Source organism: Mandrillus leucophaeus, unplaced genomic scaffold (assembly GCF_000951045.1).
Source record: "Mandrillus leucophaeus isolate KB7577 unplaced genomic scaffold, Mleu.le_1.0 Scaffold1, whole genome shotgun sequence".
Taxonomy (NCBI): domain Eukaryota; kingdom Metazoa; phylum Chordata; class Mammalia; order Primates; family Cercopithecidae; genus Mandrillus; species Mandrillus leucophaeus.
In genome coordinates, this window is record NW_012098097.1 from 9,670,468 (window position 1) to 9,685,975 (window position 15,508).

General features: G+C 56.9%; 2 protein-coding genes across 2 annotated transcripts in view; one reads left to right on the forward strand and one right to left on the reverse strand.

Annotated features, from left to right (window-relative positions):
• The first annotated feature begins 6 nt into the window (after positions 1 to 6).
• SPHK1 (sphingosine kinase 1) lies at positions 7 to 2,903 on the forward strand. The gene is made up of 6 exons (XM_011983862.1): positions 7 to 172; positions 487 to 690; positions 1,022 to 1,174; positions 1,253 to 1,347; positions 1,437 to 1,552; positions 1,849 to 2,903. The coding sequence occupies exons 1-6, from the start codon at positions 109 to 111 to the stop codon at positions 2,627 to 2,629; spliced, it is 1,413 nt and encodes a 470-aa protein (XP_011839252.1). The 5' UTR covers positions 7 to 108; the 3' UTR covers positions 2,630 to 2,903.
• Positions 2,904 to 4,501: 1,598 nt separating this feature from the next.
• UBE2O (ubiquitin-conjugating enzyme E2O) overlaps positions 4,502 to 15,508 on the reverse strand; it is an 18,917-nt gene continuing 7,910 nt past the window's right edge. Inside the window, exons 4-15 of the mRNA XM_011983740.1 lie at positions 15,217 to 15,326; positions 14,923 to 15,073; positions 14,225 to 14,697; positions 13,611 to 13,765; positions 13,247 to 13,359; positions 13,030 to 13,158; positions 12,578 to 12,670; positions 10,885 to 11,581; positions 10,487 to 10,623; positions 6,967 to 7,170; positions 6,813 to 6,870; positions 4,502 to 6,671 (exon numbers count right to left, since the gene is read on the reverse strand). Of these exons, the coding sequence (XP_011839130.1) occupies positions 6,001 to 6,671; positions 6,813 to 6,870; positions 6,967 to 7,170; positions 10,487 to 10,623; positions 10,885 to 11,581; positions 12,578 to 12,670; positions 13,030 to 13,158; positions 13,247 to 13,359; positions 13,611 to 13,765; positions 14,225 to 14,697; positions 14,923 to 15,073; positions 15,217 to 15,326 (2,991 nt within the window). The 3' untranslated portion in view covers positions 4,502 to 6,000. The remainder of the gene's footprint in view (positions 6,672 to 6,812; positions 6,871 to 6,966; positions 7,171 to 10,486; positions 10,624 to 10,884; positions 11,582 to 12,577; positions 12,671 to 13,029; positions 13,159 to 13,246; positions 13,360 to 13,610; positions 13,766 to 14,224; positions 14,698 to 14,922; positions 15,074 to 15,216; positions 15,327 to 15,508) is intronic.

Here is a 15,508-nt window from a genome sequence, read left to right on the forward strand (position 1 = left end):
CCCCAGGAGGAGCGCGCCGCGGCTCCCACCGCTCTGGAACTCCGGGCAGGGGACACGGCAACCTGACTGGCTGGGGCCGGGATCCTTGCCCAGAACTTCGTCCCAGCAATGTCCGCTCAAGTTCTGGGATTTTTACGCAGCTGGGCTCCCCTCCCCCTGGCAGCCCTGAGGGGTGAGGAGCTAGTCCGTCGGAGGCTCTGACTCATCCGTCGGCCGGAACCGAACCCGAAGCTCCAGGGAGGAAAGCCCCGGAGCAGGCGCTCTTCTCCTCCGGGGTTGGAGGCTTAGTCACACGACGGCGGCGCCCTCGGAGGCACCAGACCTCAGCTCTCTGGACGTCCCGGGAACCTAGGGCCCCGCCCCACGGGCTTCGGGCGATGCGGGAGCGCGCAACTCCCCGCGCGTGTTCCCGGGATTTAGTCGGGCCCTCCCCGCCTTTGGGAGCTGCGGCTCCGGACTCCGCCAGCGCTGTCTTCTCTCCCTCAGATCCAGCCGCCGCAGGGAATGACGCCGGTGCTCCTACAGCCACGGCTCCGGACGGGGAGGGCGAGCCCCACAGCCGGCCCTGCGACGCCCGCCTGGGCAGCACCGATAAGGAGCTGAAGGCAGGAGCCGCCGCCACGGGCAGTGCCCCGACAGCGCCAGGGACCCCCCGGCAGAGGGAGCCACGGGTCGAGGTTATGGATCCAGGTTTGTGGGGTCCCTGCTGGGAAGGGCTGTAGGGGGATTCCTGTTCCTCGCCAGGAATGATGGAACGCCCAGCTGGACGAACGGGGGTGTGGACGATCGAGAGAAACACTATCCCTCACGAGGCCAGAAGCCGGCCGCGTCTGAGCCAAGGAAGGGGGTGGCAGGAGCGCCGCATCCCTACCCCAGGGCTCCCAGCAGAGGCTGCTCCTCTGGCCAGGGTCAAATTACCCGGGTGTTGCGGACACTACGTTCCCACACCAGTGCCCCGTTGTTACCCGTAGCCCCCTAGTGGTCGGTTGCGGACGCGGCCTCTTCGGGTTTGTTTTCTCAGCGGGCGGCCCCCGGGGCGTGCTCCCGCGGTCCTGCCGCGTGCTGGTGCTGCTGAACCCGCGTGGCGGCAAGGGCAAGGCCCTGCAGCTCTTCCGGAGTCACGTGCAGCCCCTTTTGGCTGAGGCTGAAATCTCCTTCACGCTGATGCTCACTGGTGAGTACCTCTCGAGGGGGTTCTGGGAGCATCCCCTGTCGGGACCCCCAGTCCTGATGGCTGCCGGTCTCCCTGCAGAGCGGCGGAACCATGCGCGGGAGCTGGTGCGGTCGGAGGAGCTGGGCCGCTGGGACGCTCTGGTGGTCATGTCTGGAGACGGACTGATGCACGAGGTGAGGACCGCACCGCGCGGCTTGGCATGCGGCTTGGCCTGGGACTTGGTGCTGTGCGACCCGGGCTGAGGCCACGTGTGCTTCAACAGGTGGTGAACGGGCTCATGGAGCGGCCTGACTGGGAGACCGCCATCCAGAAGCCCCTGTGTAGCCTCCCAGCAGGCTCTGGCAACGCGCTGGCAGCTTCCTTGAACCATTATGCTGGGTGAGAGCCCAGGGCCAGAGTGGGCCTGTTTCCAGTCTGTGCCCCTCTACTGCGGGGTTTTCTTGTCTAAGTTCCCATAGGCTGAGGTCATTTCCATTTCCCCTTCTCCCTTAGTCTTGGGGCCCTCTCCTGGTGACCCCAACTGACTGCTTCCATTTGCTCCATCTGTCACCTATCAGCCCTGCCAACTCCCCAGGGACCACATGGCGCTTTGCCGGCTCCCACTCCCAGGGAGGAGGAAGGGGGGGATGCATGGGGGCTCCTGTCCTGCCTCATCTGACCGTTTCCCCCTGCAGCTATGAGCAGGTCACCAATGAAGACCTCCTGACCAACTGCACGCGGTTGCTGTGCCGCCGGCTACTGTCGCCCATGAACTTGCTGTCTCTGCACACGGCTTCGGGGCTGCGCCTCTTCTCTGTGCTAAGCCTGGCCTGGGGCTTCATTGCTGATGTGGACCTAGAGAGTGAGAAGTATCGGCGCCTGGGGGAGATGCGCTTCACTCTGGGCACCTTCCTGCGTCTGGCAGCCCTGCGCACTTACCGTGGCCGACTGGCCTACCTCCCTGTAGGAAGAGCCGGCTCTAAGACACCTGCTTCCCCCGTTGTGGTCCAGCAGGGCCCCGTAGATGCACACCTTGTGCCATTGGAGGAGCCAGTGCCCTCTCACTGGACAGTGGTGCCCGACCAGGACTTCGTGCTGGTGCTAGCGCTGCTGCACTCGCACCTGGGCAGCGAGATGTTTGCGGCACCCATGGGCCGCTGTGCAGCTGGTGTCATGCATCTGTTCTATGTGCGGGCGGGAGTGTCTCGGGCCATGCTGCTGCGCCTCTTCCTGGCCATGGAGAAGGGCAGGCATATGGAATATGAATGCCCTTACTTGGTATACATGCCTGTGGTCGCCTTCCGCTTAGAGCCTGAGGATGGGAGAGGTGTGTTTACAGTGGATGGGGAATTGATGGTTAGCGAGGCTGTGCAGGGCCAGGTGCACCCAAACTACTTCTGGATGGTCAGTGATTGCGTGGAGCCCCTGCCCAGCTGGAAGCCCCAGCAGACGCCACCTCCAGAAGAGCCCTTATGACCCCTGGGCCACGCTGTGCCTTAGTGTCTACTTGCAGGACCCTTCCTCCTTCCCCAGGGCTGCAGGGCCTGTCCACAGCTCCTGTGGGGTGGAGGAGACTCCTCTGGAGAAGGGTGAGAAGGTGGAAGCTATGCTTTGGGGGGACAGGCCAGAATGAGGTCCTGGGGTCAGGAGCCCAGCTGGCTGGGCCCAGCTGCCTGTGTAAGGCCTTCCAATTTGTTTTAGGACCCCCACCCCATGAACCAAATCCAAATAAAGTGACATTCTCAGCCTGCTGGTCCTGTCCTGGTGACTGGGGAGAGAATGGGTTCTTGCTCTGGCCAGGACTATAGAATTTAATGTTAATGATGGCCAATACTGCCCCCTGGGATGGACAATGGATTTTATTGGCCTCAGGCATAGTCACTCTGGTGGGGGACTCAGGCCCAGAGCTGGTTCAGCCTAACGGTGGGGGGTGCCTCTACTACCTTGATAATTACAGTACCTCCAGCCTGAAGCAGCCTCAGAGTTCAGCCAGCTGCCTGACCACACACAGGCTGCAGCTCGGACCTGGCATGTCTCAGCTAGGGCCACACAACCAGCTAGTCCCAGAAAATCTCATCAGAGTCCCATGTAGATTTAGCAGTAAAGGGAAAATATCTGAGTTAAGGGCATTAGAAAACCGATGGGCCAGGCACGGTGGCTCACGCCTGTAATCCCAGCACTTTGGGAGGCCGAGGCGTGTGAATCACTTGAGCCCAGGAGTTTGAGACCAGCCTCGGCAACATGGTGAAATCCCGTCTCTACAAAAAATACAAACATTAGCAGGGTGTGGTGATAGGCACCTGTAGTCCAGCTACTTGGGAGGCTGAGGCAGGAGAATCACTTGAGCCCAGAAGGTTAAGGCGGCAGTGAGCTGAGAACACGCCACTGCAATCCAGCCTGGGTGTCAGAGTGAGAATGTCTCAAAAACAAAATAAAAACACTACCCCAGCCACTCCCCAAAATTGGCAAGGAGCAGGAGACTTCAGAAGTAAAAAATGGCAGTATCTTGCCTTTTTTTTTTTTGCTCACTGCAAAAAAAAAAAACCCTCCTGGGTTCAAGTGATTTTTGTGCCTCAGCCTCCCGAGTAGCTTGAATTACAGGTGTGCGCCACCATGCCTGGCTAATTTTTGTATTTTTAGTAGAGATGGGGTTTTACCATGTTGGTCAGGCTGGTCTCAAACCCCTGACCTCAAATGATCTGCCTGCCTCTGTCTCCCAAAGTGCTGGGATTACAGTTGTGAGCCACCGCACCTGGTCAGTATCTTACCTTTTTAAAAGGAGTCTGTCATCCCCACCAATGAGGGGTCTAGGGTTCCCCCAGCCTCCCTCAGCCACCTCCCTTCCCCACCTGTCCTCGTGGAGGAGTGCCAGGCAGGAGTGGAAAGACTGCGGCAGGGAAGAATGCATGCAAGTCTCCTAAACTGGGTAACCATTTTGGCTTAGGGTCCAGGAGATGTGGCACCTGTCCACCACCAGGTGCTATGACGTCAGCTCTCCCAGAATCTGGAAGGAGCTGAACTGGTCAGTTGTAGGTCTCTGGAGACTACAGCCACTGGAAGGCTGCTCTAAGCTGGCTCTTAAGGAGCACACCACCAGCCAGGAAGAGGCCAGAGGACTGCTCCAGGACAGGAAGTACAAAAGGCATGCAAGCAGATCTGGCAGGCGGAGGGCAGCGTGGGCAGGTGGGGGGTGCTGCTCACAGTGGCCCCCACCTGGCCAGGAAAGCCAGGACCCACTGCCACATGCCTTCCCTGGCAACAAGGTCTTTCCTTCCCCAGGAAGGGTGTGTGTGAGGGACACAAGCACACAGTGCCCCAGAGAGGAAGAAAGGCAACGGAGCCCAGATGAATGGCAGAGGGAGGTGTAATCGTCACTCCAGGCCTGGCTAATGAGCCAACCCACAAAAACCCAAAAAAAAAAAAAAAAAAAAAAATGCAAGTAAAAAAAAGTTTAATCACACAGCACTTTATACAGATATTGTAAGCAGTAGGCATTCACATCTCCACATGTACAATGCACTGGGAAGCACAGCCCCACCAGTCACTCCGGGTGTTTCTCAAACAAGATACTGACTCGGCTCCAAATGCCATGGTGTGTGTTCCAGCTCCGTCCTCCGGCAGCTCTGCTGGCTGGGCGGTCACAGCACAGCACAGGTGTGGAGCCCACTTAAGGCTGACAAGACGCATCATGCTTTGGCTTTTTTTTGTCTTTTTTTCTAATAAGAGTTAATATCTTCGCTTTTGAGTTTTTTTCCAACCTTAAATATTACATACATACACCAAAAATTACATAGCTGCAATGTGCTCAACAGCATCCTCTTGGCCTGGAGCTTCACATTATCAAAAGCTTAGAAAACTTGTAAACCTCTGGGCCTGTCTCTGGGCACTAGGAGAGCCCCCGCCGGCCGTCCCCTTCTGGATTGAGCCTGCAGTTTGTAAGCGAAGGGCTGACAGTAGGCCTTCTAGTCCAAGAGAGGGCTGGCTCGCTTGGAGTTCAGTGAGCTGCACGCCACGTCCCAGTGTGACCATGTGATAGGGGAGGGGCCCTAGCACTTGCCCTGGCCCTGTGCAGCTGCCCTTGCCCCCAGCAGCCTCCAACAGAAGAGCAAGGCACCTACAGCTGTTGCTTTCCCCACAGCTCCCTGGTCCTCACTCCATGTGCATGTGTGAAGGCCACCACCTCTCCTGGGCGTCACCCTGAACCTAGCCTGGTCCCAACCTCTCTTAGAGAGCAAGTTCAACAGACCTGAGGGTTATAATGTGGTCGACAGGCCATGTATAGCCAGGAGTCAGTGACAGCAGCTACAACTCCCAAGGGATAGTGTTGACGCTGGGGGACTAGGGAGGACCTGGTGGCGGTGGCAGCAGGAGGGTCTAGGACACACGGAGGCTCAAGTTGAACTTAAGAGGTTGAAAGGGACCAGGGGAATTGTTGGCGCAACCCACACTTCATGCAAGGCACATGTGCTCTCCTGCGGGTCTGCAGGGCACCGGCCCAGAGAGCCCCGCGGCAGGCCCTGGAACACCCACCTCTGACCTGAGAAGGGACAGCAAGGGAGCAAGTGCCGGGACATTCTGCTGGGGTGACAAATGGAAAATCGGCAATAGGGTTCCGATTTTCTTTGCCACAGGGGACCCACCTGTTGAAAGCTCGCTTCAGAATAGAAACGGCGGCATCTCAACACACTTCTTGCACTTCAGCATCAAACTCACCTTGGGGAGAAGAGGGCAATGAGGGGTTTGCAGTGGGGACAGAGGGGCATGGGAAGAGGGGCGATTCCGGCGGGGAGTGAGCAAGCGGCGGCTGGCCTCTCCCACGGCGATGCTCCTTCCTCCGCACCTGGCAGCTACTTGTCCTCTGTGCACTCCGGCATGCCTGCCTCTAGCAGTGCAGCCCGGAACTGCGTCAGGACACCCCGGATGCTCTTGATGAAACCCTTGGAAAGTGGGAAGAGGGGGAAGCCGATGTCAGGGTAGCCACTCTTCTCAGGTAAGAAGCTCCGGTAGCTCTTTCTCCGCTTCTTTGGTTTGACACTGGGTGGCACTGATGCGTCTGGTGCGGTCTCCGAAGTCTGGTCTGTGTGGTCCCTGCTAGCTGAGGCCAGGCCCTGGGCACCGCCCTCTGAGTCTGAACCCTGGGAGACCTCTCCTGGGGCTGGCCCTCCATCCTCAGGTTCTTGTTGGCCGGAGTCTGAGAGCTCGGCTACAGCTGGGGGCTCTGGTGAGCTGCTGGCTTTGGGGACCCCGTTGGGCAGCGCCTGGGCCTTCTCCAGCAGGGCATGGGTTTCCAGCCAGGACTCGATGCGGTTCACCAGTCGCCAGCCACCAGTGCTAAAGTGTTGCCTGATCTCCTGCTCAAAGACCTCGGGGGGCCGCCGCACCAGCTGGGTCATGGATTGCACCATGCGGATCAGCGCCATCTCATTGTAGCAGCGACTGTTCTCATAGCCTTCCTGCAGGCCCCGGTCACTGTCGAAGCCAGCTTCGTTGTAGTATGGTTCATTTACCAGGATGAGACCTGTGGGGGAGGGACACCTTCCCTCAGTGGGCGAGAGAAGCCCACCATGCAGGCCTGCCCTCCACCTGCCAGGGGACCATCAGAGTCACTTCCCTCCACTGGTCCTCCCTTGTCCGCACCCCCGCTTCAGCCCAACTGTACCTTGGATGGAGATGAGCACCTGGAGAAGGCTGGACTTGCTCGTCCACCTCTCTGTCCCCTGAAACACACAGGGCACCATCAATTCTGTTCCCCAGGCCCCTATCCCCCACTGGCTCTTCCTCCTTCTTGGCTGGGGGCCTGACACTATACTCACCTTTCCAATCCAGGTGCCCAGGAGGCTGACGCACACCTTCCCATTGTCATACAGGTTGGGGTTCAGGCGGCCACTGCATTGGGAGAGGTAGCAGAAGTGGGGGGGCACGGCTGGGTAGATGTTGGGGAGCTGGATGTCAAACAAGTAGAGGCCATCTTCGTAGGGGGTTCGAGTGGGGCCCTTGATGAGGGCTGAGAAGAGGTCCTAGGCAGGGAGGGAGGGAGGCCAAGGTTGGCAGGGGTGGAAAGGGGTGTCCTACATGTGGCATCTGCATCTGCACCTGCTCTTTCTCAGGACACTGTGCAGATCACGCAGGATGAGCAGCACCTGGGACTCCAGACGCCACCAGCAGTGGAGAAGCTAAGCACAAATCTCTGCCTGGATTACAGCCTGGAATCTTTTTACTTGGTTTTTTTTTTTTTTTTTGAGACAGGGTCTTGCTCTATCCCCAGGCTGGAGTACACTAGTGCGATAATAGCTCACTGCAGCCTCCCAAGTAGCTGGGACTACAGTGTGGGCCACCATGCCCAGCTGACTTTTTTATTTTGTGTAGAGACAGGGTCTCACTATGTTGCCTAGGTTAGTCTCAAACTCCTGGGCTCAAGTGATCCACCTGCCTTGGCCTCCCAAAGTGCTGGGTTTACAGCCCCGAGCAGTCACGTGCCCGGCTCTTGCCTGGAGTCTTTGAACCTTGGCTAAGAGAAATACTCGAAATGAGTTTTCATCTTATCAGGTGTTTTTCCTCATGAATCATTACTTTAAGACTGTATTCCAGCCGGGTGCAGTGGCTCGTGCCTGTAATCCCAGAATTTTGGGAGGCCGAGACGGGCGGATCTCGAGGTCAGGAGTTCGAGAGCAGCCTGGCCAACATGGTGAAACCCTGTCTCTACTAAAAATACAAAAATTAGCCGGGCGTGGTGGCACGTGCCTGCAGTCCCAGCTCCTCGGGAGGCTGAGGTGGGAGAATTGCTTCAACCCGGAGGTGGAGGTTGCAGTGAGCCGAGAGCGCACCATTGTACTCTAGCCTGGGTGACAGTGAGACTCCATCTCAAAAAAAAAAAAAAAAAAAGATTGTATTCCTCAGTCAGACATGGTGGCTCACACCTGTAATCCCAGCACTTTTGGGAGGCCAAGGTGGGAGGACTGCTTGAGGTCAGGAGTTCAAGACTAACCTAGGCAATATAGTGAGATCCTATCTCTACAAAAAATAAAAAATGAGCTGGGCATGGTGGTGCATACCTGTAGTCCCAGCTACTCAAGAAGCTTGGATGGGAGGATCACTTGAGTCCAGAAGGTTGAGGCTGCAGTGAGCTATGATCACACCACTGCACTCCAGCCTGGGCAACAGAGCGAGACCCTATCTTTTATTTTTTTGTTTATATATTTTTTTGAGATATAGAGTGTAGCTGTCACCCAGGCTGGAGTGCAATGGCGAGATCTTGGCTCACTTCAACCTCCACCTCCCAGGTTCAAGCGATTCTCTGCCTCAGCCTCCCGGGTATCTGGGATTACAGGCGCCTGCCACCACGCCTGGCTAATTTTTTGTATTTTAATAGAGATGGGGTTTCACCACGTTGGTCAGGCTGGTATCGAACTCCTGACCTCGTGATCCGCCCGCCTCGGCCTCCCAAAGTGCTGGGATTACAGGTGTGAGCCACCGCATCCGGCCAACCCTGTCTTTTAAAAACGAAACAAAATAACTCCTCTAAACACCTGCTCCAACCCTTGTCTCCAACAAGGCAAGTAGTACAAGCAGTTTCAAGCTGAAAGACAGTTCCAGGTTGGTGAGGCCTGGGGAAGGGGGATGGTCTCACAACCAGAAGCTGACAGTGAGGGTCTGAACTGCAAGGGAGGCTTTGGGAGACCACCGCTCCATCGACATCTGGAATCTGTGCATCTAGTTGCGTGCAGGTGTGTGCATACGTGTGTGTGTGGGATCTCAACTGCCAGGGAAATGGGCGATGTCAGTGATGAGCTGAGAAGCAGGGAGGGCAGAGTGCCAGCTGGGGTGAGGGAACCTCTGCGCATGCTCTTACTGGTGCCACCCTGGGAGCCTTCAGAGAATGCACTACTTTTCTTCTCCTGAGTGAGATGTGGGGAAAACAGAACAAAATAAAAAATACTGTTCCCGTCTTCCCTCAGCAGAGCTGAGACAGGATAGGATTTTCAAAAGCAATTTTACTACAACCCAAGAATAAACCAAAAGCGTTATTAAGAATCTCCAGCAGCACTGGGACTTAGGGCTCTGCCTAGCCCTGTTCCAGGGTTGTGGCTACTCCGGGCCCACCTCAACAGTGCCCCGCTTGGCTGCTGTCAGGATCCCTGCTCTTTCTTTTCTTTACTCCCTTCCAGGACAGGGCCAGAACTGGGGCCTCAGGCTCATATTCAGAGTCTAGCATGGTGCCTGGCTCGCTGCACAGGCCCAGTAAGAGAATGTTGAGTAAACAAGGTGGCAGGCAAACGGGCCTGCCTGTTCCTGGAGGAGGCACTCACCGCTGCCTCAGTAAACATGACTCAGAGACACTAGGCCCCGGCCATGAACAGAGGAGTGGGAAAATGGAATGTGGTGTGGCCACTTGCTGTTGTCCTATTTTGCAGGTAAAAAGGAAGAAACTAGATCATATGAATCAACACGGGTTGGTCTTAAGCAAATTAGAGATGATGTGTACAATGACATACTCTGTGTGTAAACAAATCATACAAAATACCATGTACTTATGGTGACATATGAGAATGTGAAAATATGAGAGTGTATAAAAAATGTAAAAATATAAAAAAAGGTCATCCGTTTGGAAGGAGACCCACTAAACTTCTAAAAATCCTCTGGGTGTGGGAAGAGGCCTATGATTCGGGGAGAAACAGAAGTGAGGGCTGGTCAAAGGCAACTTTAGCTCTTCCATTTCCACTCAAAGGATCTGTAACGTTTTAATTTTTCAAAAAGAAAAGTAGGCTTGAGGAGTAACCATAATATAATTAATTCCAAAGTAATTTTTTTTTTTTTTTTGAGATGGGAGTCTCACTCTGTTGTCCAGGCTGGAGTGCAGTGGCGCAATGTAGGCTCACTGCAACCTCTGCCTCCCCGGTTCAAGTGATTCTCCTGCCTCAGCCTCCCGAGTAGCTGGGATTACAGGTGCCTGCCACCACATCTGACTAATTTTTGTATTTTTAGTAGGAATGGGGTTTCACCAGGTTGGTCAGGCTGGTCTCGAACTTCTGACCTCAGGTGATCCACCTGCCTCGGCTTCCCAAAGTGCTGGGATTACAGTTGTGAGCGACCGCACCCGGTCTATTTCAAAGTAATTTTTTAAAGGAGGGAGGAAAAAAAGAACCATCTGGCCTGGACACACGGCTGAGACAGCCCTTACCTGACTGAGCCTGTGACCGCCCCTGTAAAAGGTGGGTGGGTGAATGTCTTCGCAGGTGCCAGTCAGCCCCAGAGGTTTGGGGACCCAAGGTTGGTGACCTCTTGGGCACTGGCCCACAAAGCACATCTGCACCTGCCCATGCCAAGCCTACTTGCCATTCTGTCTTCAAAAGTCTTGACCATGATGCCCTCAGGCAGCGAGGTAGCCAGCAGCGCCATCTCCTTCCGCACTGTGCTGAAGAACTTCTTGGCTTCTGGAGGCTGGAACTCAATTTTCTGAAAAGAATGATTTGCTAGAGGGGGAAAGAGAACAGTCAGTCCCTCACGGAGAGGCCCTGGAGCTCCATCTGCAAACCTGGCTGGAAAGGTGAACACACCCACAGACTTCCCACTCGCCGCTCCTGGCCTCAGCACTGTGATCACACAGTGAAATGGTTTGGGGGCAGTGGCTGGGGGCCGGCAAGGGGACTAACCACCCTGCACCCAGATCTGGCGACACAAACAGGAGCCCTGAGAAGGCGGGGAAGGCGAAGACCGGGCAAGGGCTGACTCACAGGGTGCAAACTCCAGCACGGAGAAGACCTCGCCCTTGGCGCTGGTGAAGGTGACACCAGGCTTGCCACCACACTGCTGGCAGAGCACCGGGGTCTCGCTGGGCCACTCAGCCTTCACAGGTGACTGCCCCTCGGGCTTGTCCTCCTTGCGCTCTACGTCGGGCACTGCCTCCATCTTCTCCTCCTCTGCAATGGCCACATTGTCCAGGGTCTTCTTGAGGTTTTCCTGTAGCTTCTTAATGTCATCTAGAAACTTCTTCTCCCGAGTTGGCTTCTCAGGCTCCACAGTCGGAGAGGTGGGCGAGCCTGTCAGCAGCTGCTCCACGGTCATGTTCTTGAGGCTTTCCAGGATTTTGATGGCCTCTTTCAACTCCCGGAAGCTCTTGGGTGGCCCGTCCTTGCCAGCCTTCTCCATCAGCCCGGCCATGGGGGTAGCCATGGCCACAGCCCCTTGGACAGCAGCTGTGGCTGCCTCTTCACTGATCACCACTCCCTTGTCCTCCTCAGGGGCCGCTGGCTGCTCTAGGGGTAGGATGGGGGGCTCCTCTATCTTGGGGTGCTCATCCTCCACCAGCCCATTGTCCGTCTCCCAGCTGTCACTATCATCTTCCCATTCATCCGAGGATGCCCCGCTGGTGCTGCCTTCTACCGAATCGTAGTCTGACTCCTCAATCTCAGATTCGATGTTGTACAAGTGCTGGGGGCAGAAGGAAGTGCCAGGGTAATGCAGACAGGAAGTCACCTCCCCACCACTAAGGAGGAGCTCTGGGGATCCATGATCCTCACAGCTGATGGGGACTGGGCTCATGAGGCCTTGGCAACCTCATTCCATTCTTTCCTCGCCCTCTGCTCTGGATTTTGCAGTCCCTAGGTCTCTGGGAGAGGCCCTTCACCTGTGCCACCCCTAAGCCGGACCCAAAGCCCCAGCCAGTGGTTTGTTCCAGCCTCTGATCCTGCTCTGTGCACTTGGTCAGCATCTGCCCAAGGCAGTAGGGGACCTTGGCAGGCCCAGCCCTACACCTGAAAAGCTCAGCGTCAGCTGATGATACAGCCAAGGAGGCCTGTGTGGGGCTGCGCTGGGAGCTGGGAACATATGACAGGAGGGGACATGTGGAAGGGCCGACACATCCTGCTGCCTTCCCTGGAATGGCCGTTAAGGTGATGGGGCAAGCCATTCCCACTCCCACTCCCGCCCCTGTGTGGACCAGGAGAGGAAAGCTGGGCTGTGTGGCTCCAACCAGGAGGCGAGGGAAGGAGGGCCCATGTAGCTCTTCTGCTCAGGACCCAGCAGCTGGGGTTAGAACTGCACCAGCTCCTTTCTCTCCTTCTCTGTTAGAGCTTTCTAGAAAGGGTGGTAGGAAAGTTTCCATCTCCTTTCAGGAGGGAACTTGCATTCTTCGCAGCACAGTGAGCTGACAATCCAGGAAAATCCTGGAGGTCTGTGAAAGTCTACATGCACCAGCGATGGATGGCCGGGAAGAGACTGCTGGGAGAAGTGAGGCTGGTGGGCCAACTGCGGGCTGCCCCCAACCCTGCACCAAGGGCTGTGTGGAATGCCTGCCTTGCCCCCTCATGCTTTTGCTGAGATCTCACCAGGAAGACCTGAGAGCCCATCTTCTGGCTACACGACTGTGGTCCCCAGCCCAAGCTGCCATAGTCACAAGCCCAGCAGGGGGTCTTGCCAGAGCCTCACCTGGGGCAGGATGATGGTCTTTGAGTTGTCAGCCCACACCACCTCCACCTTGCTGCTGACGTCCACACGGGCCACCTGGCCCACTGATGGCTGCTGGGCAAAGGGGACAAAGTCAGGGGGTCCAGCTCAAGCTCCAGCTCCCCAGCCCCTCCTGTGCTCTGCAGTGACTGACATCATGCCCACCCAGCCCGTGACAAGAACTTAGCTCCTCTGGTAAACGTAACCAGTGGCAGCTGAAGAAGCCTGACCCCAGAAGCGAGGCAGGGAAACAAGTCCTTCTGCAGCTGCTAGGGCTGAGCAGCAGCTTGACTTTGGGGCAGCTGCCCTGGGGACACTCAGCCCAGAGGACTTTCAGGTCTTGTCTCCTAGAGCCACCTGGTGGCAGGATCAGGGACTGCAGCTGGTGCACAGGGCAGCGAGCAGCGATCCAGAACTTGAATTGGAAGGCACACCTCATCCTCCTTGTGAGGAGCCCCGTCCTCAGTATTGCCGATGCGGATGACGATGTCAGTTGTACGGAACCTAAAGTCAGGGTGGTCAGCAATGTCGTAAACACTCACGTCTTCCTCTTCTCCAATCAGCTGTGGCACAAGACAGGTTGTCATGAGCTACGGGTCCTACATCTAACCCCAGGGCCCACCTGAAGAAAGCAGTAGGGGCTGCACACACCTCCACGTCGTCCCCACTCGGCCGCAGCTTGAACCACTTCACCATGCAGGTACGGCCGAGGTGGTCCCCAGACTGTACCACGCCGTAGACAGCAGGGTCTGGACAGCTCTGGACTAGGGAACCAGAGGAAGGGACGTGACTAGCTAAGGGATCCCGGCTAAGGAGCCGACATCTCAAGCCAGTGCAGGGTGCAAACTGTGACCTTCCCCCGCCTTGGAAGTGGTGAGACCCCTTCATGAGGGCAGTCCCCTTCTGGACCTCATTTTAGCTCTGACCCCAGATCCACTGCCCATTCTCCACAAGCCCCAACCTGGGCCCTCACTGGCAACCACCCTGCTGGCTGCCCTTCCAGAGCTGGCACTACCTCGCTTATCTACCACGAAGTCTCCGGGGCAGAACTCGTTGTTGTCCAGGTGGTGCACAGGAAAGAGGTCATTGGAGCGGATGTTGCATTCCACAGAGCCATCCTGCCACATCACGTCGGCTGAGGTCATCGTGGTCACCACCTCCACTGCCACCCTGCCGGATGCAGGCCAGTCAGCAGGCCATGCAAACGCCACCCCCGCCCACGGAAAGGGCAGAGAATCTTTTTGTCCCTTCCTGTCCCTGTGGGCTTAGTAACCTGAAACTCTGAATCCCAGGTTGGCAGGATGAGTTTCTGGTGCACAGGAAGCTCACCCAGGGTTCCGAGGCCATGCACTCTCTGAGAACGAGACCCACTTGGGAGAGCTCAGGCAAATGTGTTCCCAGAAGGCCAAGCTTAAGGCCACCACCATCCCACCCTCTGCACCACTCCTCAGTCTCCGCTTTCCACCAGGGCCTACCCCAGGCACCTACGCTGTCTCGGATGGGCGTCCCTGAGCCACTACAAGGCATGCAGAGGTGTGTGTGCGAGCACAGGCACGCACACCCAGGGGACGCGCACTCTGCCTGGCTTCACGCTGACGCCGCTGGGGAGGGGCACAATTCTGAGTTTACCTGTCCCCTGGCTTGAAATCTCGAGTGATTTTATTCTTCTTCCTCTTGTGTTTGCGCTTTAAGTTCTTGATGGACAAGGGGATGCTCTTTTTGCGACTCGTGCCACTGCCGCTCTGGGAGGAAGTGGTGGAGCTGGCAGAGGAGGTCACTGAGCTGGTGTCGTCCGTGTCGTCAGCAGCCTCATCATCTGCGTCCTGCTCTGCCGAGTGCAGCCTGTCATCTCTGCCTTCTTTTAGCAGGAATGGGGGCAGCTGCTCTCCTGCCTCGTGGGGCTCCTCTGCACCTTCGTCCTGCATCTCCACTGGACTGGCAGAGCCATCAGGCGTCTCCTCGGGACTGGCAGACTCTGCTTCACTCTTGGCTTTGGTTTCCCCCTTCTTGTCTGGGTCTTCCATGGAATGGTCCCGGGAACACTGGGTGTCTGGGGAGCACGACATGATCCGCACAACCTGCTTCTTCAACAGGCGCTTCACCTGCAAGGGCGGAGCAGAGAGGACAGGGCTGTGAGGTGCACCTGGGCAGGCCTGGCCCTAGGCATCTCAGGCTGGGGGGATGACAGTTGTATACACCTGAGTAGCCGGCAAGGGTCATCAGGGCTGCCCCCCAAGGCCTAAAGCACAGACTGTCCTTTTTGGCCATGGAAATGGCTCAAGGCCAGTTCCTCAAATGCCCACCAACCCCCAACCCCAAGGACATACCTTCTTGGCCATAGAGCCCTCCCCCTGGGCGCAGTTTTTTTCTGGACATTCCCAGGCAATCTTGGCTGGCTCTACCTTGGCTGGGAAGACATACAGACAGCGCTCCCCAAGCTGCCGCTGAGCATGGTCAAAGCATCCGAGACGCTTCACCCTGGTTGGGAAAGAAGCGGGGGTGAGCTGAGCTGGACTCCTGGGAGGCCAGCAGTGTTCTTGAGCCTCCCCGGGCATGTGGCCAGGGCCCAGAGGCCTATTCCGCGCGTGCCCCTGGGTTGCTGGCAGTAAGGGCGTGCTCACCTGCCTAGGTTTTCCTGGGTGATGACAGAGGGTGGGGGGCTGACGCTGTCCGTGCCCCCTGGACAGAAACTTTTGGTAATCCATGTAACTTTCAACTCTACAACCTGCACCTGGGGATGGCAGGTGGGACACGCCAGTCAGGGCAGGCTCTGACAGCACTCTCTTTAGCCAGTTGCCCAAAGCCCACTCGACCTCCAGAGCAGGAAACTGATCTTCCTAGTGTAGCACCAAGTACAGACACATCAGAGCAGACCCCAACTGTAACCATGGCCCACACCCAATGCCCAGGACC

What these genes read in the sequence shown, in the direction of transcription:
- SPHK1 (XM_011983862.1), top strand. Translation starts at nt 109, where the DNA reads ATGTCCGCTCAAGTTCTGGGATTTTTACGCAGCTGGGCTCCCCTCCCC. An exon ending in GGTCGAGGTTATGGATCCAG is followed by an intron (nt 691 to 1,021) that starts GTTTGTGGGGTC and finishes TTGTTTTCTCAG; the next exon opens with CGGGCGGCCCCCGGGGCGTG. An exon ending in TCCTTGAACCATTATGCTGG is followed by an intron (nt 1,553 to 1,848) that starts GTGAGAGCCCAG and finishes TTCCCCCTGCAG; the next exon opens with CTATGAGCAGGTCACCAATG.